Genomic DNA, 26,531 nt, shown 5'->3' on the forward strand with positions numbered 1-26,531 from the left:
GTGCTGAGAACAACAGCCCAGGACACAGGAAGAAGCTCCCTAAATCGAGCAGTGCTAGCAGCTCCCTGAGGAGGAGCTGCTTCCCTTACTGCCGCTGCTGAACTTTGACTTGCTGCAGACTCGGAGGAATTTGCAGCAGCCCATTTGTCAACGTTCGCTCATGGTTAGAGGCGCGCTGGACCCTGATGGGCCCAGACAGGGCTAAACCTGGACTGTTCTGGTCTGCACTGCATCGCCGAATCCAGCTGGCAACCTTCCAGGCACAACTGGGATATCTCCCAAGGGTGCGCGAAGCTACAAGTGCTTGAACAGAGCCCCTGACACACAAGCAAGGGTTACAGAGAGTGTAAGGCACAGTGGTAATGCTGGAAAAACTTGGGGGATGGCAGTCAGGGGGTAAAACAAATGCTGTTTTTTCATCTAATTTCAGGCTTATTATCTCTATTTCTGTAGAGCAGGCGAGTTTAGGTAAGAATTTGTCTCTTAAGAAAAGCGTTGATGATACAACATTCATAAAGACCACAGCTCTGAATAACTTGTTAGTAGCTAAGCTAAATTTATGGCCGAGGGAGAGGGCCCATCCTGATACAAGCACGATGCCAAGCATCGTTCACCAGCTCCTCAACAGTGGCATCTGGTCCTGGCTGCTGTCAAAGATCCTCTAGCACCTCAAAGTGGATTTCATGAATGGCTGCGGATGTGTGACCCAGCAGCAGAGCCCTCTGGGGGCTTAGGGGAAGGAGAAACTAACAAAACATGCAGGCTAACATCTTATTTTTTCTGCAAAAGAACAGAATAGCCCCGAAGTAATTTTATTAAGGTAATGAAAGCGGGGATGAGAATTCACAGTCTCTTCACACCCACTGCTGAGCAGAAAGCCAAATTCACACACGCCCACAGCGCCAGAGCGCTGGGAAGCAGGCAGCGGGCACTCGGGCACGCCGGGGAGAGGAGCGGGGCCACAATGCCCCGGCACAGGCGGGGGCCCACGTGTGGCCAGGGCCCACGCTGGCGCAGGGACACGCAGCAGGCTGGCTCCCGAGGGGCGCCTGCTCCACCTGCCAGCCTTCGCTTGGCTCGTCACGGCACGGTGAGGATAATTAAATAACACACGGTGTTATTTATGGACCTACGCTGGCTGGCGGGCCCAGCTCGGAGCAAAGCCACCTCAGTGCTGGGTGCTGTGCCCACACCAGACACAGCCGTGATGTTTTTTCCCCTGGTTTGGAAAGATGAAGGACAGACGCTGTCCTCACAGCACTGGTGGCAGCGGGGCAGGCACGGCTGGCTTCAGTCTGTCATTGCGACCCAAAGCCTGTGTCCAGTGAAAACCAACCAACAAATAAAGAATGACAACAAACCCACGAAACCCAGACGTGCTTTATTAACCCACAAAGGGCACACATGGTAACTCTGTGCCGAGTTTTCCCTTTGCTCCAGAGTGCGGGCACGCACAGGAGGTGGTGGCTGGGTCACCAGCAAGCCTGCACCTGGACACAGCTCTAAAACAGCTCAAAGGGGAACTGGGGCAGGCCTCGGACACCACACCGCCGGTCCCCACCCCGGCCGGCCCTTGCAGCATGGGGTGCGCCGGGAGGGCTCCGGGCACCGAGCACCGGGTACCGGGCTCGGGGCCTCCCGCGGCCTCCTCCCGCCGGGCAGGGCCGGGCCTGGCCAGGTCGCGCCGCGTCTCCATAGCAACGGGCGCGGGCACTTCCGGGTGGAGGCGGTGTTGTTGTGGCGCCCCCTGGCGGCCGGAGGCCGGAGGGGTGGCGGTGGCAGGGGGTCGCGCAGCCCCTCCTGTGCCCCCAGCACCTCCCAGTGCCACCAGTGCCCCACCAGTGCCACCAGTGCCCCACCAGTGCCACCAGTATGGGCCTGCACGCCCCAGGCTGCAGCGTCCCACCACGGGCTGGGACCCCAGGGTGGGCAGGGAAGGGGGCTGGGGGTGGGCAATGACTCCCGAGAGCTGAAATAGGTCTGAAAGTGCTTTTTTTGGTGATTTTGCTGCTCTCCCTAATACCCTTACAGCCCTCTCCATGGCAACCAGGGCAGGACTTTGGTCCTGCCCGAGCACACCAAGAGCCACGGTGCCAGCAGGAGGAGGCTGTGGCAGCGGGGACCCCTGGCCAAATCCCCGCGGAAGGACCGAGCCCCTCTGGTCCCGGGGTCCCGAGCATCCCGAGAGGATTTGGGAGACGAGGGCCTGAGGACAGCGTGGGAAAGGGGCTGCTGCTTTCCCCATCGCCGTTTGTTTGCTGTTTGCCCAGCGAGAGGCTCTCTGTGCGCGGCGTCACCTTCCCAGCGGCTGCGGGTCGCTTGCTTTTAACATTTACCCCGTGGGTTTTGTGGGTTTTGGCCGGCGGGGACGTGCTGGTTCAGCTGTTTGTGGCTCCCCCATTGATTACGCCCTGTGTCAATATGTGCTTAGCGCCTGGCGGTGGGGGCGCTGGTCTCCATCGCCCGCTTCTCCCTTCGGATCTATAATTTCCCAGAATAGAAGATTAAAATAGAGGGGGAGGAGAGCGCTGCTGCGGGCCAAAAAGAAACTGGAAAAACATTTCTCATTGAGCCGGGCTGCAAAGTTCGATCACGTTGAGCAAAGAACTGCCGGCATCCCTCGCTCGCTCACCCTGACACTTGTTCCCATGGGCACGCTCCCCGGTTTTCCACCGTTTCAAACCTCTGCCAAAATTAAAGAACGGGGACCTGAAGTCCCCTGCGAGCCAGGGGAGGACAAGGTGTGCCCTGTGGGGATGGAGAGGTGGCAGCAGGGACAGACCCCCCGCCAGCCCGGCTGCACAGCATCACTGTCCCCGCATCGTCCCCGTCCTCGTCCCCAGGGACTGGCACGAGGCGAGCTGCAGGAGCTGAAGGGCGAGCGGGGGCTTTTCCCTGGGTTCATCGGGTGGCTGATACCAGGGAGCCAACGGGGCTCCTCCAGCCTGGGCACCAGCGACCTTTTTTTTTTTTTTTTTTTCCTGGAAATTGGTAAAGAATTCTTCGGAAGCCACATTGGACACAGGCAGGTGGGGAAAATGACCTGGGATACAGGACGGGGTCAGAGCGTCCCCATGGACCTGGGGAGCTGCCAGGCGGCTCCGGCAGGGGAGCGCTGCCACCAGCACCCACGGGGACCTCGCGGGCTCGGGGCTGCCTTGGCTTCCCGCTGCCAGCCCTCGGCTCTCCGCATGGACACGCAGAGCTGGGAAGTTTGGGCATCACGGGGGTGCAAACCAGGACCCTGACGAGGAGAAAAGCTCACACTGGAGCATTTTGCATTTCCCCCAGCACTATGGGGAAGGGACATTGATGGGAAACCCCCAGCACGAAACCCCCTACGTGAAGGAAGGAGCGAGCCCTTCTGGTGGCCTCTGCATACGCTGCACCACACCGCAGTGCCCGGGCTGTGGGGACAGCCCACGCTCAGTGCCCTTTGTGCCCCCAGCACGGCCACTGGGACACGGGTCTGGCGCCGTGCTCACCCCACCAGCACCCTCAGCAAAGGGCCGGTGCCACCCGGTGGGGACCCTACAGGAGCCTGGGGCACAGCTTCAGCCACCCCACGAGGTGCCCTCATCCTTCTGCCTCTCCTCACCTCCCACCCAAACCCCATCCCCAGCAGGAGCATCGTCCCCCAGGACCATCTCCCGGCGCTTCACCTCGGCTCCTGTGCTCGGCGCTCCCGCAGACGTCTCCGTGTGCCCCTGCAGCTGGGACAAACACCGCCACGGAGCAGGGGGAGAAGCCCTGTGCCTGTCCCTTCTCTCTCCGGCTGTGGCCGAGCCCAGCAGCGGCAGGGTTAAGGCCAGCGGCGGGCGCTGGACGGGCGTCAAGGTGGTTGCTCCATCCCTGCGCGGGGCCGGGAGCGCGCACGGAACCGCCCGCCACCATGAGCGCAGGCAGAGGTAAGGCACAGGGAGCCAGGCAGGGCGAGGGGGCGCCGGGGGGGGAGAGGCCAAACCCTGCCGGGACTTTGCCGGGTGGCTGCCGGTAACTTTTTTATCCCCCCTTGCTTTCTGCTGCTCAATACTCAGGCGGGGAGCTCCTGCGCCTTCTGGGGCGCGGTGACGCAGAGCCCTCTCTGTGAATTTGGGGAGGAAGGAGGCGAGGGGACGAGGAGCGCTGTTGCTGGCCTTTCTGGGGGAAGGAAGAAGCCACTGCTGTGACATAGGGACAGAGACCCAGGAGGGTATGGGGGGGGACTCGGGACACAGCACTGCACACGCATGGGCTGGGACCAGCCAGCCCCTGGGCAGGGGGACACCAGAGGCTGCCATCCCCTGCGGGACACCGTTGCCAGCAGGCATCCCTGCCCCGTGGTGCTGCTAGGTGACGTGTGCCACACCACGGTGGCACGGCCCAAGGCTCTCAGGTCCCCCAGCCCCGCGTCGTCCCCTCCGGCACCCATCGCCCTGCACGCGGGGGTCTCCACCCCGCGCTCGCCCTGCTCACAGTCTCCCTTCCCTCCGTGCCCCACAGCGGGCAGGGCCCCGCTCCTGCTGCCCCTGGCCCTGCTGTTGGCCGCCGCGTCCCAGCCCCACGATGGGGACGTCCCCAAGGAGCCCGCAGAGCCCCTGCGCTGCCCCAGCCCCTGCGCCTGCAGCCTGGACGACTACAGCGAGGAGCTCAACGTCTTCTGCAGCGGCCGCAACCTGACGCAGCTCCCCGAGGACGTCCCCGCCAACGCCAAAGCCCTCTGGCTGGACGGCAACAACTTCACCCAGCTGCCGGCCGCGGCCTTCAGGAACCTCTCGGGGCTGGACTTCCTGGACCTGCAGAGCAGCCAGCTGGCCGCCGTGGAGCAGCACGCCTTCCACGGGCTGCGCAGCCTCTACCACCTCCACCTCGAGCGCAACCGCCTCAAGCACTTGGCGCCCCACACCTTCCTGCACACCCAGAACCTCGTCTCCCTCAGCCTCAACAACAACTTCTTCAGCAAGGTGGAGGAAGGGCTGTTTGCCGGGCTCTCCAACCTGTGGTACCTGAACCTGGGCTGGAACTCGCTGGTTGTGCTGCCCGACAAGGTTTTCCACGACCTGCCCAACCTGAGGGAGCTGATCCTGGCGGGGAACAAGCTCCCCTACCTGCAGCACCAGCTCTTCTGCAGCCTTACGGAGCTGAAGGAGCTGGACCTGAGCGGGAACGCGCTCAAGGGCATCAAAATCAACATCTTCGTCAAGCTGCAGAAGCTGCAGAAGCTTTACCTGAACCACAACCAGATCAACGCCATCGCACCCCGCGCCTTCATGGGCATGAAGTCCCTCCGGTGGCTGGATCTGTCCCACAACCGCCTCGTCTCGCTCTTTGAGGACACGTTTCTGGGCCTCCTGAGCCTGCACGTCCTACGCTTGTCCACCAACTCCATCAGCAGCCTGCGGCCCAGGACTTTCAAAGACCTCCAGTTCCTGGAGGAGCTGCAGCTGGGCCACAACAGGATCCGGAGCCTGGCCGAAAGGACCTTCGAGGGGCTGGGCCAGCTGGAGGTGCTGAGCCTCAACAACAACCAGCTGCAGGACATCAGGGTCGGGGCCTTCCTGGGGCTGTACAACGTGGCGGTGATGCACCTGTCTGCCAACTGCATCAAGGCCCTGCCCGACTTCGTCTTCAAGGGGGTCACCAAGCTGCACAGCCTCCACCTGGAGCACAGCTGCCTCGGCAGGATCAGGGCCGGCACCTTCTCCGGCCTCTCCAGCCTGCGGCGCCTCTTCCTGCAGCACAACGCCGTCGCCGTCATCGAGGACCGGAGCTTCAGCGAACTGCACGAGCTCCTGGAGCTCGACCTGAAGCACAACAGGCTGAGCCACCTCTCGTCCCAGCTCTTCGTGGGTCTGAGCAACCTGGAGTACCTCTTCCTCTCCTCCAACCAGCTCCTGGACGTCTCCCAGGACGCCTTCAGCCCGCTCCAGAGACTTTTCTGGCTCGACCTCTCCCATAACCAGCTGGAGACGCTGGACAACACCGTCATCTCCCCCCTGACCAACCTGCGGTACCTCAGCCTGAGCAACAACTCCCTGGAGACCTTCTCGGTGGGCTTCCTCTGCCCTTCCTTCGCCCTGGAGCAGCTGTGGCTGGGGGGGAACAACTGGCACTGCAACTGCTCGCTGAAGGGGCTGCGGGACTTCTCCCTGCGGCACCCCGCGGTGGTCCCACGCTTCGTGCAGTCCGTGGCCGAGGGGGACGACTCCCACGTCCCCGTCTACACCTACAACAACCTCACCTGCCGCCACCCCCCCGGCCTCACAGGCCTGGACCTCCGCGACACCAGTGAGGACAGCTTTGCCCACTGCTGACACGTGCCCGTCCCCGCCGTGCCGGGCTCACCGGGGCAGTGCCAGGAGCGACGGCTCCACCGCTGCCCGCGGTCAGCCCGGCCCCGTCCGTGTGTCCTGGACCTGGGGAAGGCGAGGGGGGGGGACAGGCACCGGCTCCACGAACCAAAGTCTTTGAGTCTGGAGGTGTTTAGAGACCAGCACCCATCGCCAGGACAGAGCAAAGCACGCTCCTGACACAAAGCGGGAGGTCGGGTGGCTTCACCCTGTCCCCACCGGTGGGCAGCACCCAACCTCCCCAAGCCCCCACACCTCACCCAGGGCCCCCAGCATCTCCCCCTCCAGCCCCATCCACCAGCAGGACCCCGTGTGTCAGAAAATCAGCACTAGAACCCAGCCCACGGGGTCACCTCCGCCCCGTAGGGTAGGTTTGAGGGTAAAACAGAAATCCCAAATTCCCCGTTGAGCTCCCCTGTCGGCTTGGGGAAGGGGGCGGAGGGCTCGCTTTGAGAGCCCCTTGCCACGGCCGATGCAGGCGGGGTACAGAAAGCCACACACACGCGTCACTTACCCGATAAATCACAAGCAGACAAATAAACCTTTGGAGCTATCGCAACCCGTCTTGTAAGTATGTTTTTTCCAAAGCACGTGCCGCACCCAGCCAGGGCTTCTTATCAGAGCCTCTCGGGGCTCGCAGGCAGCCCAGCTCAGCCTGGGAGCTGCAGGCTCCCCACATCCCCAGAGCCCAGCGGGGCTTGCAGCGAGCTTTCTACAGGATGAGCGGCCGTGAAGGAAGGACCGGGACCGGGCTCAGTGGCCCAAAATCCCCATCTGCGTGCGCAGCCAACAGCCACGGTCCCAATCCCTTCCATGCAGCGTTGCTGCAGAGCAGGATTTGCACTGCAGGCTCCTCCTGCGCTGTGAGGATCGCTGCCACCAGCTCCCTGCATGCTGAGAGCCACGAGGACGCAGTGGGTTTAGTGCAGGACGGGGCAGGGGCACACGGGTGTCACGGGCCAGGAGGCGTCCGGCCGAGGGAACAGCCCCGCTCTCCAAATCCTGGATCAGCGAGCAAAGGTCAGGCAAGGCTTCCAGGAAAGGTGCAATTGGGGAAGCCTAACCCGGTGCGAGTCCTAACGGTGGGTGCAGCACGAGCAGGGACAGATGCTCGGGAGACAGCACGGCCAGAGCAGTGAGCCGGGAGCCACCAGGAGCTGGAGGAGCCCCACCTGTGCCAGGGGTGTAGAGAACGGCTGTGGCAAGGATGCTGCAGAGGACTGCAGGGGCCGGTTTTCAACCAGACAAGGGACTGGCAGAATCCAGAAGCTGGCATGGAGGAGGAAAGACACAGCTGAACCCCACCAAGGAAACGCAGGAGATACCTAGATCTACCTGAAGTGTTCTTAACACCAAGACTCGGCCATGGCGAGGCACAAAGCTGTAGAAAAACAGAAGTCACAGACTTGAATTTTAAGAAAACTGTTTACTGTCTGGAACTTTTAAAAATATTCCTGAGTCACGATAAACCCAAAAAAGACTTTGTTTCCAGTACGGTAGGATGCAGGCTTCAGAAGGGTACCAGATCTCCTAAGGATGCCTCCTCACATGAAGCACATCCCGTGCCCTCAGAGGCACTTCACGTACCAACAGGGAGGTTTCAGAGCGGGCTGGCTGGGCTTGGGCCCTCAGCACAGCGTCCAACACTGACTGGCCAGCCACTGAACCAGGTACCGTGGTGTGTCACGCGAGGAAAGCAGAAGGCAGCAGCACGAGGAGCTACGACGCAGATTATTTGTGTCATTTGGGCTCAGCAAGGGAGCAGCCACCCCAGCTGATGACGCTCGCCACTGGAGCTGCGTTCAGTCATCGTCAGCAGCACCGCAGCGAGTGAGGTGCTGCGGGAAGAGGCTCCACAAGTACCTGGACAACAGCTGGTCGCAGAGGAAGGCGGCGTGTGAGCACAAACACCCACGCAGGGGCTCTTCGGACGCGGGGAGGTGGAGCATCACTTCCCTTTTTGGGTTGCCATAAGCGGCACCGATGCTGTGAGCCCCCCTCCCTCCATCATCCCCCACTGACAGAGCCTCATGGTTAATTAAACAGCTCCTGCAGCTTCTTCTCTTCCCCACCAGCACCGGCTGCTGATGGTGCTGCTGGGCCAGGCGAGAGTCCAGCCCCAAACCCTCCTCAGGAGCTCGGCTGCGATGCGCTGTCCAAGACCTGCTGGGCAATGTGGACCAAGGCGGGGAAGGCGGAGCTCTTGGGAAACTCCCGGATGAAGTCTCGGCCTTCCTCCAAGCTCTGGCTAAGTTGGGGGTCCAGGGGAACGGAGCCTGTGGGAGAGAAGGAAAGGGGAGAGTGACTGCTGGCTCACCCCAGGGCAAAGGATGGAGTCAGGGTGAAGAAATAGCCCTGCCAGAGGCATCTCCGGGGCAGCAGGACAGGCACTGCCTGCACCAAGCCCTTCAGCAGCTGCTTCTCACCTCCCTCTGCTCCGTGGATGGCCGAGGAGAAAACCAAGAACTGCACCTCACCTCTGACCAGCCCCAGGGGCTCCCAGGCCCAGCCCACCCGCCCCAGTACCCCCACAGCACCACGTGGGCGTCATCCCCGATGAGAAGGGCTCTGCTCCAGGGGCCACTCACCCAGAAAGGGGACTCCGGCGTACTTGGCCAGCTCCTCGCCTCCCCCTTTGGAAAAGACGTTTGTGCACTCCTGCAGGAGGAGAAACAGCAGCGAGTCACGCACCCAGCACAGAGCCCTGCGCAGCACCAGCTCCCCTCCACCTTCCTGCTGCAGGGCGCTGCCCTCGCCCCTGCCCTCCCCCAGCTTTTTGTAGGACAGCAGAACCCGTGGCTTCTTTTCCACAGCTCCCCCAGCAGCTTTTTGTCCCCCAGGCTCACAGCACCACCCCCGTGGCGTTTCACTGATCCCATCACCGAGGCGTGCGATGCCCCCAAATGCCCAGGAGCCTCCAAGGGCCCGGCAGCACCAACAAACCCACCGAGCAGTGCGGGCAGACGAAGCCGCTCATGTTCTCCACGATGCCCAGCACTCGCAGGCCCGTCTTCTTACAGAAGGTCAGCTCTCGCCTCACGTCCCCCACAGCCACCTCCTGCGGGGACAGCGGGGGTGGTTAGAGGTGTCTGTCCCTCCAGAGGTGGCTCTGGAACAGGCACGCGCGTGGTTTGTGGCACAGGCGAGGAGGGAATTTGGAGATGTTGCTGGCCATAACTCAAGCCAAGCCCTTCGCTACAGGAGCTGCACACAGGGGCTGTGCTGGAGGACGGGTGACGGCATTATTTGGGGTGCAAACCCCGCCATCAGCCGTGCCCGGGGGCTCCAGGGGGTTGTCCTACCTGGGGCGTTGTGACTAGGATTGCTCCAAGGGGCTTGTAGGGCCGCAGGGCCTCCACCGTGGAGATGTGCTCGTCAGAGGTGCCCGGCGGCGTGTCCACAATGAGGAAGTCCAGGTCCCCCCAGGCCACGTCGGCAACAAACTGCTTTATCAAAGCTGCAGGAATAAAGGGCGCCCTGCCTGAGAGATGGAACTCACCTGGGGAGACAGCCCTGCAGAGCAGGAGCCAGCAGCACCCCCGAGAGGCTTTGCTGACCTCCCCGAGCTCTGGAGGCAGCAAGAACCGACCATACCGTTTTTCTTGGGGCCTCTCCACACCACAGCGTCGTCTGGCTTCTCCAGCAGGAAGCCGATGGACATGAGCGAGATGCTCTTCTCCTGGTCCACGAAGACCGGCACCCAGCCGCTGTCGCACTGGTGCACGTCACTGTCCTGCACCCTGAACATGCGGGGTATGCTGGGGCCGCACAGGTCCACGTCCAGGATCCCCACCTGCGGGTGACGAGGCAGAGCCCTTCAGACAGACCTGAGCACGGCCCCAGCTCAGCAGCAGGTTTGAAGCAAAGTTTCAAAGGGCTGCTTTGCGTTCTGACTGCCCTCCCAGTCTCTTTCCCTCCAAGGAAACACCTCCTGGATATTTACAGGCACTTTGGGGATGTATTTATGGCAGGGACCTGCCAGAAGCTAACAGGCAGTGGCTCCACGCAGCCTTTAAGAAGCCCTCCTGGAACTCAGCTGCCTTGTGCTCGCAGCTCCCCTTTGTCCTTGCTGTGCTGACAGCCAGCCCGCCTCATTCCACAGGGGGCTGTGTCACAGCACAAACAAGGAAATCATTTCCCAGTACCCCAGTTTGGAAAACAACACTGGGAAAAAAAAAAAAAAAAAAAAGCCTTGGATCCTGTCAGCCTCTTGGACAAAGGAGGAAAAGAAAAACCTCTGCTGGGCTTTTCAGGATCAGGAAAACCCAGATCCTTAGCAGAGCATCCTTGTGCTGCTCACATAGAGTACGGAAAGGACGAGGAAAGCCAGGCTGGGCTGGATGTTGGGAAGGAGAAGTCAGAGCCCAGCCACTCGCTCACCTTCTTGCCAGCCTGCCGCAGCGCCAGGGCCAGCTGCGTGGCCACGGTGCTCTTCCCCACGCCGCCCTTCCCGGAGAGCACCAGCACGACGTGCCGCACGCCGGACAGGTTGCTTTGCTCTGGGAGAGGGGGAAAAAAGAAAGGACCGAGGGGTCAGGGGCGGCAGCGCGGAGCCGTCCCCACGGTGCTGCAGGGGCAGGGGCCGGGTTTGGAGAGGGCCCGGCCCGGCCCCGATGACCTCAGCGCTGCGGCAGCGCGGCCACGAGCAGCCGCGGGGCCCCGGGGTGAGCTCAGCCCCTCGGCGCTTCCTGCCGGGGCCGGGCACCGGGAGGGGCCGGGCGGGGAACGCAGCTCCGGTACCGCGGGCAGCGCTGCTGAGGGGCCGCCAGCATGGAGCCGGCGGGGAGCACAGCGGAGCTCATCCGGGCCTGCACACGGGGTAACGGCGGGGGGGGGAACGGGGGGCACCGGGGGGACCTGGAGGGGACCTGGAGGGGACCGGGGGAAACCGGGGGGGGCCCGAAGGGGACCGGGAAGGGAACGGGGGGGACCTGGGGGGCTCGGGAGGGGACCGGGGGCAACCGGGGAGGGCCCGAAGGGGACCGGGGGGGGGGGCCTGGGAGAGGCGGCGCGGGGCCGGGTGCCAGCGGCAGCCCCGCACCGGGGCACCAGGGCCCGCCAGGCTCCGGTACGCGGGGAGCCAAGGCCCGGTCCCGGTCCCGGTCCCGGTCCCGGTCCCGGTCCCGGTCCCGGTCCCGGTCCCGGCGCTCACCGCCCGCCGCCGCCCCCTCCATGCTGCCGCTGCCGCACAGCGCCGCCCGCTTCCGTCTTCCGCCGCGGAAGCCCCGCCTCCCTCCGACTGGCAGGTGCCTCCCCCAATAGCAACCCGCGCTCGCAGTTCCACCCCGCCCCTCAGTCTGTCGCCCGACCAATAGGCTCCGCGCTTTCCCCTCGCCGGCCTCCACCCAATAGCTCTCCTCCGTGATGATTGACGCGCGGCACAGCCAGTAACATCGAGCTCCGGGCGGGCTCCTCCCACCTTTCCCTTACCCAGCGCCTTGAGCGACAGCCCTACGCACCAACCGCAGGGCGGCGAGGCGAGGGGATGAGCCAATGGGCGCGGGGGAGGGGCGGGCCCGGGAGCGGATTGTTTATGTGCCGGGAGGGGAAAGTAGGTCGGGGCCGGGGGCGGCGGGGGGGGCCCGGGGGGCTGGGCCGGGCCGGGCCGGGCCGGGCCGGGGGCGCTGCGGGAGCGGGGCCCTGTGGCGGCCGCCCCCCGCTGAGGGAGCCCCGGGGGCGCCGGAGCGGGCCCCGAGGCCCCGGCCAGGCCCCAGGCGCTGAGGCCCAGCGGCTGCGGGGGGCTGGGGGGGGGCCGGCCTAGGCCTGAGGCAGGGCCTGGGCCTGGGGCAGGGCCTGAGGCAGGCGCCGGGCCTGGGGCAGGGCCGGGCCGGGCCGTGCGGTTCCCCCCCCGCCTCCCTCAGCGGCCTCATCCGTGCTTGGGAGCCGTCAGCGGGGGCTGGGCGAGGTGGGAGCCCTGGGGCTGTGCCCCTGGGGGAGGCCAGGCAAAGGGCCGGGTGCTGTGGGGTGGCAGAGGGGCGCTGGCACCGCGCCTATCCTCATGGCCCCTTTTTTCTGCTCCGTCCCCTGCAGCCTATCTGTCCCGGAACGCCATGGCTCGCCGCACGCGGAGCAGCCGGGCCTGGCACTTCGTGCTGAGCGGGGTGCGCCACGAGGCCGACAGCCGGGCGGTGGCTTTGGCCAGCGGAGCGCGAGGCTGGGGCTACGACTCGGATGGGCAGGTAGGAGGGTGCTGGGGCCGCGGCACGGCACGCCAAGGGGAGCTTCCCTCTCCCTCCACCCCGACACCCAAGGGCCGTGTAAGCAGGCAGCTGGTGCTGCAGCACGCAGCTGGCCAAAATCAGGAGATACTCCTAATAAATTATACCAGCAGGCTGGTGAGATGGAGGTGGTTGCTGCCTCCAAGCTGTAGTGTGGGGCTCCCAGTACCTCTCCCCAAAGCAGCGCTCAGGGAACTTCATGATTGTGCACCACAGCTCTGTGTTTTCTGGCTGGTCAGGCCAGGAAACCGACTCATACTGAATTAAACAGTTTTTAAAAGCACGTAAAGCATGCGTATGTAGGGAAATAAAGAATATATACAATACTTTTAAAATATTCATTTAGTGATCTCAACATGCATTTAAACTGCATCCATTCTCCAGTGTGGCTCCCTGTACGGCTGTTCTAACTTCTGGTTGTTGTGCAGCTGGTGCTGGGGGACTGCTTCAGTCTGTGCAATTACAGTCTCAAAGTGAGGTGGATTTGCCTCAGCCATCCTTCACGTTTTTCCCCAGTCCTTCCTGCTTTTCCCCAGTTCTTGAGTGCGTGAGCTGAGCTCCCCGCACAGCCTGTGCAGCACTGGGAATACAGGGAGCTGGAAGCCCGGCTGAAGCACTGCAAGGCCACTGCTAGAGCATGGGGCCCAAATCCAGGCACTGCGCTCCCAGAAAATGTCAGCACAGCTTTGTGTTTCTGCAGTCAGGCTTCTAGGCAGCTGAGTCAGGAAAGGCCAATGAAAAACAAATCAAGCAGGCCAGGGAAGGAGGGGGTGAGCAGCAGATAATTAAACTCGAGTCATTTCAAGCCCCACTGTCTTACGCAGCTGCAACACCCTGAGTTTAAGGGACTGTTGTCTTTAAATACTGATGACAAAATCCACCGTGGGTTTTGCCAGCTGCTGAGGGAGTGACTAACGAGCAGGGATGTCTGACAAGTTAGTAAGCCCGGAGTAATTCACTGAGATCTGTAGTAAGAGACCCCGTTAGGAAACACCAAGCCTCTTGTAACCTGCGGGGCCCTTCCTCTTATGTTGTCTGGTGCCGGGACGCTCCGGGGTCTCTTGGCGTGGAGGAATGGTACATCAGGATTTTGTGTTTGTGTCTGAAAGTAAACAAAAACCTTTCAATCCTTCACCAGGTTCCCCGTGGGCCTGTCCGCAGCACTGGCGTGAGGAGCTGCAGCCTCACTGCCTGCCTGCTGCTCCTCTCTTCGGCCCTCTCCCCTGCCTGGCCTCCTGTCCCCTTCCCTCCTCTCTCCGGGGCAGCAGTTTCCAGCAGCCTGGCTCTTCCCTGGTTTGGCAGCGAGGTGCAGAGCCATGTGGAGATGTACGGGGTCTGTGCCCAGCCGTGTGTTATGCATCTGCTCTTTTTTGGGGTTTATTGGCTGGCAATTTGCTCAAAAATGTGCGTGTGGACTGTGGTGCTGCTCACCTCCCTGCCCCTGGAAGCTGCGGGGGCACAAAGCAGCAGGTCCTGAAGCAGTGTGATCAGGGTGGCTCAGCCCCTTTGCCTTCCTACACGGCAGGGGCACGATGCAGCCGTGCTGCCACTGCCACGAGCCCGGGGACGTCCCCAGGGAGCCCTCTCTGAGCAGCCTGGCTCTGACCCCGGGGACGCGGGGCAGTGACGTTCCTCTGCCTGTCCCCGCAGCACAGCGACTCGGATTCGGAGCCGGAGTTCTCCTCCCTCTCGCCCTCCATCCCGAGCGCCATCCCCGTGACGGGGGAGTCCTACTGCAACTGCGAGAACCAGAGCGAGGCTCCCTACTGCTCCAGCCTGCACGCCCTGCACCGCGTCAAGGACTGCCAGTGCGGCGAGGAGGATGAGTGTAAGGGAAGGGGGTCCCAGACCACCCGCTGGAGTCCTTTGGGGTTCGAGGTGGGTGCGGTCCTGGCCTGGGGGCACGGACTGCGCCTCTGCGTGGATCTTTGCTTCTCCACGGGGCCCTTATCTGTGTTCCAGCACCCGCTGCTCCTTTGTTTACATCTCAAGGCCACGTAGGCTTTAGGAAGATTACAGGCACGTGCGTCCTGTGGTGTTCCAAGAGCTGGGCGCTCAACTTGTTAACGCATCAGGGTTCACCTCTGGAGACTTTCAAATCCAGCCGAGGCCGCCAGTGGAGTCAGCCCCTGTGGTTCCAGCCCCGTTAATGCTGATCCCTGGTAGAGCTGCCAGGGCGCCTGGGTGTACAGTGGGGCTTTCTCAGAGCAGGCAGAAAGGTAGAGAGAAGGTGGGCCTGGGCTGGCTGAGAAAGTCCGTGGCACAGCAGAACTGCTGTGGTACTCACGCTTTGACCCTAGCCCCATGAGCCAACGAGAAGTGAGTGCGATTCCCTCGGAGGAAAGGAGGTCTGTGGAGCTTTGTGCTAGCCAGAACAGGAACTGGCGGTGTCAGGCAGGAGAGAGCACTGAACCATCCCCACTGGGGCACTGCAGAACAGTTCAGCCCTCAAATAATTCTCCCGTGTGCACAGCTTAGGATTTAACCTCTTAAACGGTTTAAAAAAAAAAAAAAAAGTAAATCTTGACAGGCCCTCAAAACAACTGTCCATCCGTGCTTTGGCTGGGAAATAGCTCCCTGCAGGCCTTTGCCCATCCTTGTCCCCTCTGTCCTTCCCGAACAGATTTTGACTGGGTGTGGGATGACCTGAACAAGTCGACGGCCACGCTGCTGACCTGCGACAACCGCAAGGTGAACTTCCACATGGAGTACAGCTGCGGCACCGCGGCCATCCGGGGCAACAAGGAGCTGGCAGACGGGCAGCACTTCTGGGAGATCAAGATGACCTCTCCGGTCTATGGCACGGACATGGTACGTGGAGCCAGGCTGCTCACAGGCGTGCAGAAAAGCCCGCTGTGCTCTGAGCAGGGCAGCAGGCTTCCTCCAGCAGCTCACCTGGGCGTCCTCGCTTAGCAGTAAGGAAATTGAGGCTGGGAGGGTAAATGGTTTTAGGTGAGACCACAGTAATTAGGACCAGAACCTGATTTTCTTGCTTCCCTTTCACACCACTGGTCGATCACCACCGATAAACTCAGTGAAGATGAAGGTCAGGCCTCAGCACGGGGCAGTGTCTGGGCAGGCTGTGGTTAGCAGCAGGGCTCTGCTGGGTGCTGCTGAGTTGCTTCCTGCCCCCGGGCCTGGAACTTGCCTCCTGCAGGGCTGGGCTGGGTGCCCTGCTGTGACCACCACTCGTGTGGCTTGTGACCAGGGCCCAACCTCGCTCCCCACCATTAATGTGGGAGCCACGGCCCCGTTAGCTCCCCTAGCACTGCTCAGGCTGCTCCTCGTGCTGGCCCCCGAGCACTGAGCACCAGCCAAACCCTTCAGGGGAGATCTGACACCCCCAGCTTGGCTTCACCCAAATTCCCAACCTGTGGGGCTGTGCCAATAAAGGAGGGGAGACCTGGTGCCCCCGCAGGTGCTAAGCCTGTGTTCTTCCTCCCAGATGGTGGGAATTGGGACATCGGATGTGAACCTGGACAAGTACCGCCACACCTTCTGCAGCCTGCTGGGCAAGGACGAGGACAGCTGGGGACTCTCCTACACAGGTGACACGGGCAGGGCAGCCGGGAAGCCAGCAACAGGTTCAGGAATTCAGTGGCCTGAATGGGATTGCAGCCAAAAGGGCCACCTGGCCTGTGAATCACGTAGTTAACTATAATGAGCTGCTGCCTGTTCACTTCCCCAGTGCTGCTGCACACCTGTGGGGCTTGCCTAAGCATCGCATTGCGTGGGACAGGCTGCTTCCTGCTCCCAGCTCTCGGGGCAGCAAACTGTACCTGCATTTTGCAGACCCCTTAGAGCCAGCATGTGAATTTCCAGGGCCTCTGGCTGCAGGTTGAATATCACTGAGGCAGGTTTCAGTGCTGCTGCCCGGGCTCTGGTATTCCAGAAGCTCAGCTTCCCTCTTCCCATCACGCACCCTGAGGCGGAGGGCAGTCAGTGAGTGGTTAGGGGACGGAAGGCTTTGGTGGGCACTGACAGGCTGTGCCAGAGGGAGCTTGCAGTGAAGCGTGTGAGAATTGGGGCGAATCTGTGGAATGCAGACTTTCTATTGACTGCAAGGTGTGTCGTTTTAAGGACTGCTGCATCACAAGGGTGACAAGACAAACTTCTCCTCGAGGTTTGGCCAGGGCTCTATCATCGGGGTGCATTTGGACACGTGGCATGGGACACTCACGTTCTTCAAAAACCGCAAGTGCATAGGTAAGAGCAAGGGCAGCCGTGGTGGCCGTCAGGTGCAGAGGGGAATGGGTTGAAGTGCTGCAGCTTTAGCTGAACTCAAAAGTTTGGCTGCAGCTGGGCTGCAAGGGAAAATACTGGCAAAGCAAGTCAAAACTAACGTGAAGCCTCCCTGATGCTGTCCCCTGCAGGGGTTGCAGCTACGAAGCTGCAGAACAAGAAGTTTTACCCCATGGTGTGCTCGACGGCAGCCAAGAGCAGCATGAAGGTGATCCGCTCCTGCGCCAGCTGCACGTCTCTCCAGTACCTCTGCTGTTACCGCCTGCGCCAGCTCCTGCCCAACTACGTGGACACGCTGGAGGTGCTGCCGTTGCCACCAGGACTCAAGCAAGTGCTACACAACAAACTGGGGTGGGTCTTAAGCATGAACTATAGCACATCAAAGCCTTCCTCCTCATCGTCAGGAAGCGACTCAGATAGCTCCTGTGGCTCGGATGCAGAGGCCTGCCAAAGGAAGAGGTGCAGGAGGACATAGTGTCTCTTCAGACGAACTGCTCTGAGGGAGTCGGGTGGCGTTTTGTTCCGCCGCCTGCAAGGGCAGGCCAGGCCTGACGCACCTCATTCTTCACGGGGACATCCGTTTCTACTTGTTTGTGAAGATTTCTCTTACTCTGGTTGAAATCTTTAGCCTAAACATCCGTCACTTGCGTTGAAAATACCTGCTGACTAAGAGGTCTCAGCTCTGTGGAACAGGTAAACTGCAGCCAAGTACCTGGGGTTAATCTGCTGGCTCGGCATCAAAGCCATCACCTCGTCCTGAAGGAAGCCTCCTCGCTGCAGGCTGTCAGCAGAGACAAGATTTAAGGTGGCCTCCCGGTCTCAAAGCATACTTCTAGCAAACCCTCGTCAAATAACTGACTTGATTCATCAAAAGACGAAATCAAAGAGCAGTCCCCCTCCTCCTAACCGTTGTGTGTTGGTTTGGTATCCGCCATGAATTCATCACACTGTGGGGCATGATCGAACAGCAGCACTTAGGGAAGCGGGCTCCTAGGGATGAATCTGTGCCACTTGTGAAAGAGCAATTACTTAAAAGAGTTGAGCTGTTAGTGATCATTCTTGAGCCCCCCCATGACTTTAATTGCTTTGCATGTTGGCTACTGCTGCTTCTCCTGTATCAAAGACTGTATTAAACTGTAATAAAAAAAAGTATAAACTGCCTTTCATTCCTCTGATGGCCCTTAAAGGCACGATTCTGAATGTGGTTGACAAAAATAGCCACGCTAGCAAAGCCAATAGCCCGGAGGGGATATTTTAAATACAACACTTGTTTGTGAGGTCTAGATGAGGTGAAGGAGGTGGAGATTACCTTGCCTCTGCCCTGCTGAGGGTTCTTGCACTTCTCACTGGACCACCACAGCCTGGCCTCGATGGAGCTCCAGCAGAGCCATGCTGACGCCTGTGGCTGCAGACAGGAAGGGAGGGCTGCAGCATTTGGTAAGAAGTGTGTTCTGACAGATTATGGCCAGAAAACCCCAAATGCCCACCCCAGAGCCTGAAAGTCAGAGCAGCTTGTGTGTGCAGGGCAGGCGCTGACCAAGACCTGCGTGCTGCCTGCAGCAGGCCCCTTCTCCTACGTGCTGGAGAGAAATGCTGGATCGGAGCCTGGAACAGAAATAATCCAGTAGTGGCCTGGTACTGCTGCCAGCAAGTGGCACGCAGCAGAGCCTTCCTGCTCTTTTTTTTTTTTTTTGCATTTCAGCTGCTCTAAGATTTTAGACAGGAAAGAGGAGGGAAAAGTGCTTTAGTGGCTCCTTGCAGATTAGGCCATGAGCACTGGGAGCGAGCAGCACGGTGAGGGGTCAGGTACTCGAGCACTTCTTGCCAGGTTTCTGCCACGCTGTCAGGACAGCTGGGCTCCAGGGACTTTATCAGTCAGCAGCCTCCCAGCGTTGCTGCTGTGAACACAAGTAGCCACCTGCAGCCTTTTCTCCTGGTTGTTGTAGACCTGCAAAAGCCTCATGCAAAGCCTTTTGCTCCGCCTGCATTTATTCCCCACGACTGTGCCTTTCCTTCCTGCATCATGAATCTTTAAACAAAGATGGCTCTGGTGTCTCTGGTTACAGGCTTTGAACGCGAGCTGTAATTAAGCAGGGCAGGCTCTCTGTCAATCCATCTGTAGTCGTGCTCCAGCCAGAAAAAACTGCCTTGCTGGATTTCTCCTCGCGGGAACTAATTCAAGCCTTAGCAGATGGAGACAGAAGAATCACTGGCACAGAGGAACTTTCTTCTGAGGGTGCCCTCCCACTTTCACAGCACTGGTTGCTGTTGGTTTGAGCTGGCGAGCTGTGCTGCACGGGAAGAAGCTCGGGGGGTTCCATGTCACTATGGAAGGCCCCAGTCAGCATTACCAAAACCTAAGTTTGGGGTCCCCCATCTCAGCTGCAGCTATTTCCGAGTGAGAAGGAGAATTTTTGCTTTGGGAAAGGAGAATCCCATCGTAGCTCACCAGTCTGTGTGGAGTTTTCTGGAGCTTATGTGGTATTTCCTTGTGTTGGGAGCTCAGCCAACAAACTCCCCTGCCCCGCTTCAAGCTCCGTGTTACCCTAGGATGGATGTGGTTCCTCTCTGGCCAGCTGGCTCTGATGGCTGGTGGACATTTTCCTAAAAGCAAGTCCAGCAGGATCCACCTGCCTGAGGAGGCCGCAAGAAGGACCTAGAGTAACAGGAGGTCCGACCTTGATAAGGAACAGCAGGGAGCAGGGCATTAAAAGTCAGGAGACAAGGGCACAAAATATTGAGCTTGTTTAGCACCACACCTGACAGGCAGCATGGGACAGACTTACCCCATGGCAGTCTCGGCAGAGGAGCTGACCCTGTGCTGCTCAGGGACAGCTCACCACCACTTTCAGACCCAGCTCCTGCTCCAAACACGCCTCAACTCTCGAAGGAGCCAGCCTGCTTTCCAGCCAGAGGGATATTAAAGCTAGGGCAGCTAAAAGAGGAAAGGAGAGCCAATAGGCTGAAGAAAGCATCTGTAACAAGACATTTATTGATGTGCAAGTCGCTGTTCTGAAACAGAATCAGCTGCTTCCACTGGCCGGGCTCCCAGCTGCACGGCCATGCCAGCAGCAGCTCCGCGACTGCTGAGTTTTGGCAGATAAAAAGGACGGGGCTGTCCAAGGCAGCCCACGGTCCCACTGTGCCATCAGGTCCAGGACAAGGTCGGGGTCGGTGGAAGAGGTAGACGTGGTGGGTAAGTCTGTCCCAAGGCGGCGGTCCTGCCCACCAACGTCCGATTTCACTGGGATGTCTCTCAGCAGAAGTAGCCTCTCATCATCGCTGTGCTCTTTGTAGGCCTTCAAGTGCAGAAGAGAAGGAAGCAGTTAACGAGGATGTTCTGAGCGAATACTCCCATCTCCACCGCAAGGCTCAAGCCCATCACTGCACTGAGGAGCCCCGACTGAGCCTTCAGCCAGACACACAAGGGTCAGGGGATGAAACTCAGAAGAATCGAGACCTGCAAACAGGCCTCACGCACACCGAGTTGTGTGTTGCCCCTCTGCTGTACAATGAGATTGCTGTAAAGCCACTTCTTCTGAAGAGGGTATGCTAGGGACAGAGATCAAAGGGGAAGTAGAAGAGGATATTTGACTATGTGAGACTTAAAAAAAAGTTCTGTCACAGTTCCTGATCTGATGGAAAGAGCTTAAGTGATTAATGCTCACACAAAATGGAAGCGAGCACGTGCTGACAAAACAAATGTCTTTATAAATGGGCTAAGTTGCTGTTGGAAGGGTCACACAACACCCTTGTCCAATCCTGCTCCCCCAGCACCTCACTGACAGCTAGCTCACAAACCAGCAGGAAGCTAAGGGCAGGAGGGAGAGGGAGAATTGAGCGAGCTAAATCAGCTCCCTGAAGGATGAGACGAACGTAAAAGCAAGGGAAGTGTGGGCATGCTGCTGGTGACAGCTCAGGTGCCTTGTGGTCTGTAGGGGCAACACACGTGTTCTGCTAGGAGGGATTTGGAGCTGTCCAGCTAATGGCAGCCACCCGTGACAGTGCTCATTTCAAATAAAAGCAAGAAAAGCTGATGGACAGACTGCTGGGCAAGGGGAATGGGTTGTATACAGCAGACGCTTGGCTGCATTTGCTGGGATATGCAGCCAAATAGATAGCCAAGCAAAAATGCAAAGAAAGATGCATGAAGCTGGTCCCTCTAGGCAAGATGAAGACAGAAAGAGGCCTGGAAGGGCTAACGAGCAGCTGAAACGTAGCTTTTGTTTCAGCTACTGCTGCAACAAAACCATGGCTTAAGTTGAACACCGTCTGGACACAATCCTCTCTTTTCTGGAGAGCTGATTACAAACTCAGGACTTGCTTGCTCCATCCACAAGGACCTTCAAACAAGGAAACCTGTGGCACCCCTCCCTACCATCACCTTCCACGCAGCAAGTTAAAACAGGACACCAAGGGGTTTGAGGGCTTACCTGTACCAGGAGGCTTGGGGAGGGATGTGCTTCTGCTACCGCTGCTGCTGTTGCAGGGCTGACCCTATTACACTGCTGGATTTGTCTCTCCCACACCTGCCACAGTCCCGTGCCATCCTCCTCCACTCGCACCCTGCTGCCTGAGGTCCTGCAGTGCAGAAAGGCAACTCGTGCATCTCCTGCTGCCTCCTGCAGACAGACAGAGTGCTGAGAGCAGGACCAGGGGACAGTGTGTGCTCAGAACGTGCCTGCAGATCCCAGATCCTAGCACTAGGCTTCCTTCTAAACCCTCCCTGTGTTCAGGACTAATATTTATTCCTCACCATTTCCTTCCTTCCCTGAAAAGCTTCAGAACACTTGGGTGAAAAGGTTTTCCTGAGGCTCTTCTTTTCCCTCTATTCTTGGTGCTGAATCACAACAACACTCACCGTGACAGCTGGGTGATTTTCATCAGCACAGAGGACTGAAAATGATCTAGTCCAAGCCCTTACCCTGACCAGCACACACTGGCAGTCACAGGTAAGCGTTTCTGTAGCTTCTGCTGACATTTTCCGAAGCTCCGGGCCTGGGACTCGACCAAATCCAGCAACACAACTCACTCGTACGGGCGTTTCGCTATCACCTTCGTCAGTGCAGAAACGTGTTTGCCAAATTCCTGCCACATGCCTAGGAAGAGTACATCGGTGTTACCCCACAGCTGGAGCACCACCAGTGCCTGGAGGAGAAGAGATGCCGTAAGACCAAGCAATGGGAAAAAGACAGGCTCAGGTGGGCCAGGACAACCTGAGACCCTCAGCCTCCTTCAAACGCACACTGAAACTTCAGCCAGCAGTGTTAGCATGGCTCTGGCCACCCAAGGGACCCAGAGGCAGAAGCAAGGGAAGCCCAGGGTAGTACCACGTCCCTCAGCAGGGCTGGAAGGGGAGGGAGGCAGCACTGAGTGTTTGGTTGAGCCCTGTTTACACAGCACAGCAAAGCCTGCTCATCCTTCTTAGCTCTCAGTAAGCCAGCGGGTCATCGCCCCTTTTGGGGCAGTCAGGCAGGGCAGGAATTTAGCTCAAGGGATATCGAGCAAGAGTTAGATCCCATCTGACCTAGTTTATGACTGCTGCGGCATCACAAGGAGCGCTTCTGCTCTGCTGCGGGACACAAGTTTTGCAAGGCAGGGACCTGAGTGAGAACCCACAGTGAACCTGGCAGCTGCTGGTGGGACTGGGGAGGGGAGGCTGGGTCAGCTCCGAACCAGGATCCCAGGAACAATGAGCTCCGAGGATGCACGTGGAGGCAACTTGATCCAAGCCAGCCCCCACCTCCCCTGGCAGAGCATTCCTTACACAGAAGGGCACCCCAGTGGGAGCCTTTTCCATACAGTTCAACCATGAGGGAGACAAAACATCAAGGAGCATGAGAAGTTTTACCTCCAGTACCTCCCGTTGAGTCACGGACAGCTCATGGCTGGGCTGGGATCCGGGACGTTGCTTTGCAGGGCTCCGTGCCTGCTGCCTGCCCCGCTCCCGGTTACACCGGTAAGCAAGACACACAGCTCCCAGCCACGTGCTGCGGATTCACGCCTCAGGCTGCTGACTGATGAAGAGGAAGAGGCCAGACTTAACGCGCTCACGTTTGCCACCTCCCAGCCTGACTTACAGGTGGAGACAAAGCTCCCCTGAGAGGCAGCACTGCTCCTGCAGGCACACGGACACGGCTCTGCAGGCTGTGCACAGCCCCTCCGGCTGTGAGCTGGAAGGATGTGGCTGTGAGAGGAGAAGGTGAGATCCAAAAGCAGGGTGAGCACTGCTTGGTTCCTTTGGTGGCAGAACTCAACAGGCCACAGCTGATATTTTTTTTTTTTTTTTTAAAGAAATAACACTCTTGGTTAAATTTATCCTCACTGGCTTAAGTGAGAAAGAGCCCAGGAAGCGGTGAGGCAAGAGCTCTCCCTGGGAAATACTCCCTGGGAAAGAGGACAGGGCAGACCTAGCTACTGTGGCTGCATCGATGTGGGGAAGCTCTGGGTGATCACAGTCTCACTACAGAGAGGGGATTCCTCTGCTGTGCATGCACACAGACAGGAAGGACTCAGGCACCAAGAGCAACAAACAAATGAGACATTCAAGGTACAAGAAAAGAGCTCCAGGCACTGAACCTCCCTCTGCATGAGCTGCACAGCATGCTGAGAACAGAAGGGCCCCGTGCACCAAGAGGGGCTGTGGTGTAATTCAGCAAGAGCCGTATCACTGCAACCCTCCACCTGGTACGGAGTAGCCTTACCTGCAAACACCTTCTCACTACGAGATCCTCAGAGTCCGCTGTGGATGTGGACGGATTTACAAGACTACAAAACCCAAGCCCCAGCCCCCCTGAGCACGAACTTTGCTCTAGCCAAAGGCAATGCTTGGTTCAGATCAGGCTGACTCCCTGCTGGGGCATCGACAAAACTCTGAAGCAAGACAAATCACACCCGAGAGTGCAGCAGCCTTCCTCTCTCAAATAAGCCCTGAAATAAGCCCTCCCCGTCTCTAGCAGGGGACTCCTCAGGAGCAAATCCTCACTGGGAGCGTTGCCTGTGGGCACAGGCTGCACACCACATCTGCCAGTATTCTGCTCACCTCTCTCCTGGGGCGTTAGCGCTGACCTCCTCTCAGACACCACCTAGTCTAGCCTTTCCTTTCCTTCCCTGGTCTTGGGCTGGGCTGGACGGCTGCTGAACTTCTCAGGGCAGAAGCACAGGCTGCCTGGGCAGACACCCCAAACGCTGTGTGACTGCAAGTGAATGAGAACCCACCACGAGCCTCCCTGCTTCAAAACGCAAGTGGTTCCAAGGGCTGTGTACTTGGATTGATTCCTTCAAGCGCATCTTCTACGAGCACCACGATGATGGAAAAGCTAAACACAAGGAAAGGCAAGTCTGGCCTGCCCAGTCTTCCTCTAAAGAAAGCAGCATCCTGGCTTGGGGTTAAAGGACTGCACATCATCCCTAAAGACCTGCTGCCACACTCAGATACTGCTTCTCCCCCAGGTTCTCTCATTCCAAACCACTGCATCTCTAACACAGCTTTGTTTCAGGGTGGAGCAATGGCAGTTTTGGGTGAACGCTCCCTCCCCTTACGTGGTTCTTTGGCCAAATGGCTGCTGCAGAGTGCTTTGTATAGGTCTGGCTCAGAGATATGGATCAACTGGGTTAGGGAAAGGCGGCGCTTTAGAAAATCTGGCTCCACTAACACCAGCATCTCCTTCTCCTCTTCAGTCTTCACCGTGGAGTCATCCTAAAGAAGAAGAAATCATTTCCAACACAAGCAGGTGTCCAGAGAGAAGGCAGGCAGCAAGTCTCCACCCAGGCAGTGCCCATGCCGTGAGGGGCACTACCACTGGCAATGCTGTGTCAGTACTACACTGGTGGAAGACCATGGCTGAACCGAAAAGTAAAAAACCTCCCCACACAAGCAGATCACTGAAGGTGCAATAACCACCTGGGGAGGAAAGCAGTGACAGCCGCAGAAACTGCCATGAAGCTGAAGAGACAAAACAGGCTGTCTGCACCACGTGCAGTTATGTGACTACAGATAACGTAGGTACAGATATTGTGATCTATTGTATGACCACAGCATCTGCAATGTTTTGTCCAGAAACAGCCAAAATACAATTCTGCCTTTGCCTGAAATTCTTGTGGTGGGGGTGAGGACAAGAACAGCCTACCTCTGCCTCTGCTGCTGCCACGCAGATACTGTTTACACAGTACCTGCCAAAACCAAGCTGAAATGGGCACTGTAATTGGTACCAGCAGGCACCTGCCAGCTTCCAGGTTCCCAGCGAGCAGGATTCAGGGAACAGTCACAAGGCTTTCTAAACTGGGGGCCCTAGAGCAAATTTGCCCAGCCTTTTCCAGCCGTGCAGCTGCTGCCTGTGGCAGCACGCCATGCACAGCATCTGCTCTGGAAAAGCTGCTGCCCTCCTAAATAAACCTCCATAGTCATGAATGACTTGTGGAGGACTCATTCTCGCTTGCTACAGATTCCCCAGACCTGCCTGAAACAATCAGGTGTAGATGTTGAAAAGCCGTCGGCTTTGGAATAACCTGAATGAGAATCAGTCCCATCTCCGCTCCCCGCGCTAACTGTGGTCACCAGCAATCAGCATTTCTGAGGCTGACGACGCCAGTATCCTGCCTAGGAAGCCAAGTCAAAGCCTTTTCCCCACAGCACATCTGTTGCCAGATTGCATTTACCGCGGAGAAGACGAGAGAGACTCACCGGAGCAGACGGAGTGCTTGCTGTGTTTCTTCTCCAGGTTATGCCGCAGGGAATGGCCTGAGGTTCAAAAGAATATTTACAGTCCAAGGAACTTAAAACCTTGATCCAAACGTCTGAGCCAGGATCTTTGAGGAGACCTGTGGAGAAGGAAAGAACAATCAACAACCCTGACATGAGAAAAAGAGAGAGTTCATGAGCATGGAGAACGTGCTCTTAATTACCAGCTCTGTGATGAGCGTCGGGTGTAGCTAACGTGAGTGGACACCACCCACTGCCTGCCTTCCTTACAGCTGCCTGTAACCTCATCACACTAACTGCTTGCACTGTTTCCTTGGACAGGTGCCTGTCCTAGACTGAATTTGAGATGTTTCAAGAAAATAGCACAACTGTTTCAAAGAGTGCAAGGGAAGGGTTAAGAACATGCTGTTTGGAGGGAGGTTAATAATGCAAAAAAACAAAACCAAAACCAAACCAAAACAAACAAACAAACAACAACAAAAAATAAACAAAAACAAAACAACAACAACAAAAAACCAACGACCCCCAAACCATCAAAGACCATGAATGGGCTGCCCAGGGAAGTGGCTGAGTCACCGTCCCTGGAGGTCTTTAACAGACACTTAGAGCTCAGTGATATGGTTTAGTGGAGGACTGGTTAGTGGTAGCTCAGAGGTTGGACTGGGTGATCTTGGAGGTCCTTCCAACCTCGGTGATTCTGCGATTTTGGGATTTTAAAAGCAAAGATCCCGCAGCATTTCCCCTCGGGGGCTGTGCGTTACACCAAGGGCCTCTCCCCGGGGAGAAAGGCCACAAAAACGCCCTCCTGGAGCACGGGGAGCAGCGCAGCCTCCCCAGCAGCGGCTGCATCCCCCACAACCCAGGACATTTTGTACACGAGCACATTTTGTACAGCCCGAGCACAGCCCAACGGCACTGCAGGAGCACGGGGCGGGGGGGGGAGGCTGCCGTCCTCGGGTAAGAACCACGGATCTCGAGGCAAAACCCCAGGAATTGCTGCAAACCCACAAAACCCGGCAAAAAAAAAAAAAAAAAAAAAAA

General features: G+C 58.6%; 4 protein-coding genes across 5 annotated transcripts; 2 read left to right on the forward strand and 2 right to left on the reverse strand.

The window, feature by feature from the left end:
• The first annotated feature begins 1,373 nt into the window (after positions 1–1,373).
• On the forward strand, positions 1,374–8,397 carry IGFALS (insulin like growth factor binding protein acid labile subunit). The gene is made up of 3 exons (XM_084537267.1): positions 1,374–3,908; positions 4,483–7,512; positions 7,574–8,397. The coding sequence occupies exons 1-2, from the start codon at positions 3,893–3,895 to the stop codon at positions 6,291–6,293; spliced, it is 1,827 nt and encodes a 608-aa protein (XP_084393393.1). The 5' UTR covers positions 1,374–3,892; the 3' UTR covers positions 6,294–7,512; positions 7,574–8,397.
• NUBP2 (NUBP iron-sulfur cluster assembly factor 2, cytosolic) lies at positions 7,736–11,557 on the reverse strand. Its single transcript, XM_084537270.1, has 7 exons — positions 11,482–11,557; positions 10,710–10,828; positions 9,924–10,122; positions 9,632–9,786; positions 9,277–9,387; positions 8,918–8,987; positions 7,736–8,605 (listed from the first exon to the last, which is right to left on the reverse strand). The coding sequence occupies exons 1-7, from the start codon at positions 11,501–11,503 to the stop codon at positions 8,460–8,462; spliced, it is 822 nt and encodes a 273-aa protein (XP_084393396.1). The 5' UTR covers positions 11,504–11,557; the 3' UTR covers positions 7,736–8,459.
• Positions 11,558–11,750: 193 nt separating this feature from the next.
• SPSB3 (splA/ryanodine receptor domain and SOCS box containing 3) lies at positions 11,751–17,950 on the forward strand. 2 transcript variants are annotated; one of them, XM_084537268.1, is made up of 7 exons: positions 11,751–11,880; positions 12,360–12,508; positions 14,198–14,375; positions 15,171–15,358; positions 15,993–16,095; positions 16,628–16,753; positions 16,921–17,950. In XM_084537268.1, the coding sequence occupies exons 1-7, from the start codon at positions 11,823–11,825 to the stop codon at positions 17,262–17,264; spliced, it is 1,146 nt and encodes a 381-aa protein (XP_084393394.1). In that variant the 5' UTR covers positions 11,751–11,822; the 3' UTR covers positions 17,265–17,950. The 2 variants fall into 2 exon arrangements, with proteins under 2 accessions (XP_084393394.1, XP_084393395.1); XM_084537269.1 differs by lacking the exon at positions 11,751–11,880 and adding an exon at positions 12,101–12,234.
• On the reverse strand, positions 17,173–26,511 carry EME2 (essential meiotic structure-specific endonuclease subunit 2). Its single transcript, XM_084537001.1, is given in 9 exon segments — positions 17,173–20,088; positions 21,223–21,353; positions 21,356–21,411; positions 21,822–21,937; positions 22,641–22,788; positions 23,595–23,662; positions 24,399–24,488; positions 25,473–25,609; positions 25,694–26,511. Coding segments are annotated over 9 exon segments (1,107 nt in total). The 5' UTR covers positions 25,779–26,511; the 3' UTR covers positions 17,173–19,812.
• Between the last annotated feature and the right edge of the window lie 20 nt (positions 26,512–26,531).

Source organism: Aythya ferina, assembly GCF_964211825.1.
Source record: "Aythya ferina genome assembly, chromosome: 15".
Lineage (NCBI taxonomy): Eukaryota > Metazoa > Chordata > Aves > Anseriformes > Anatidae > Aythya > Aythya ferina.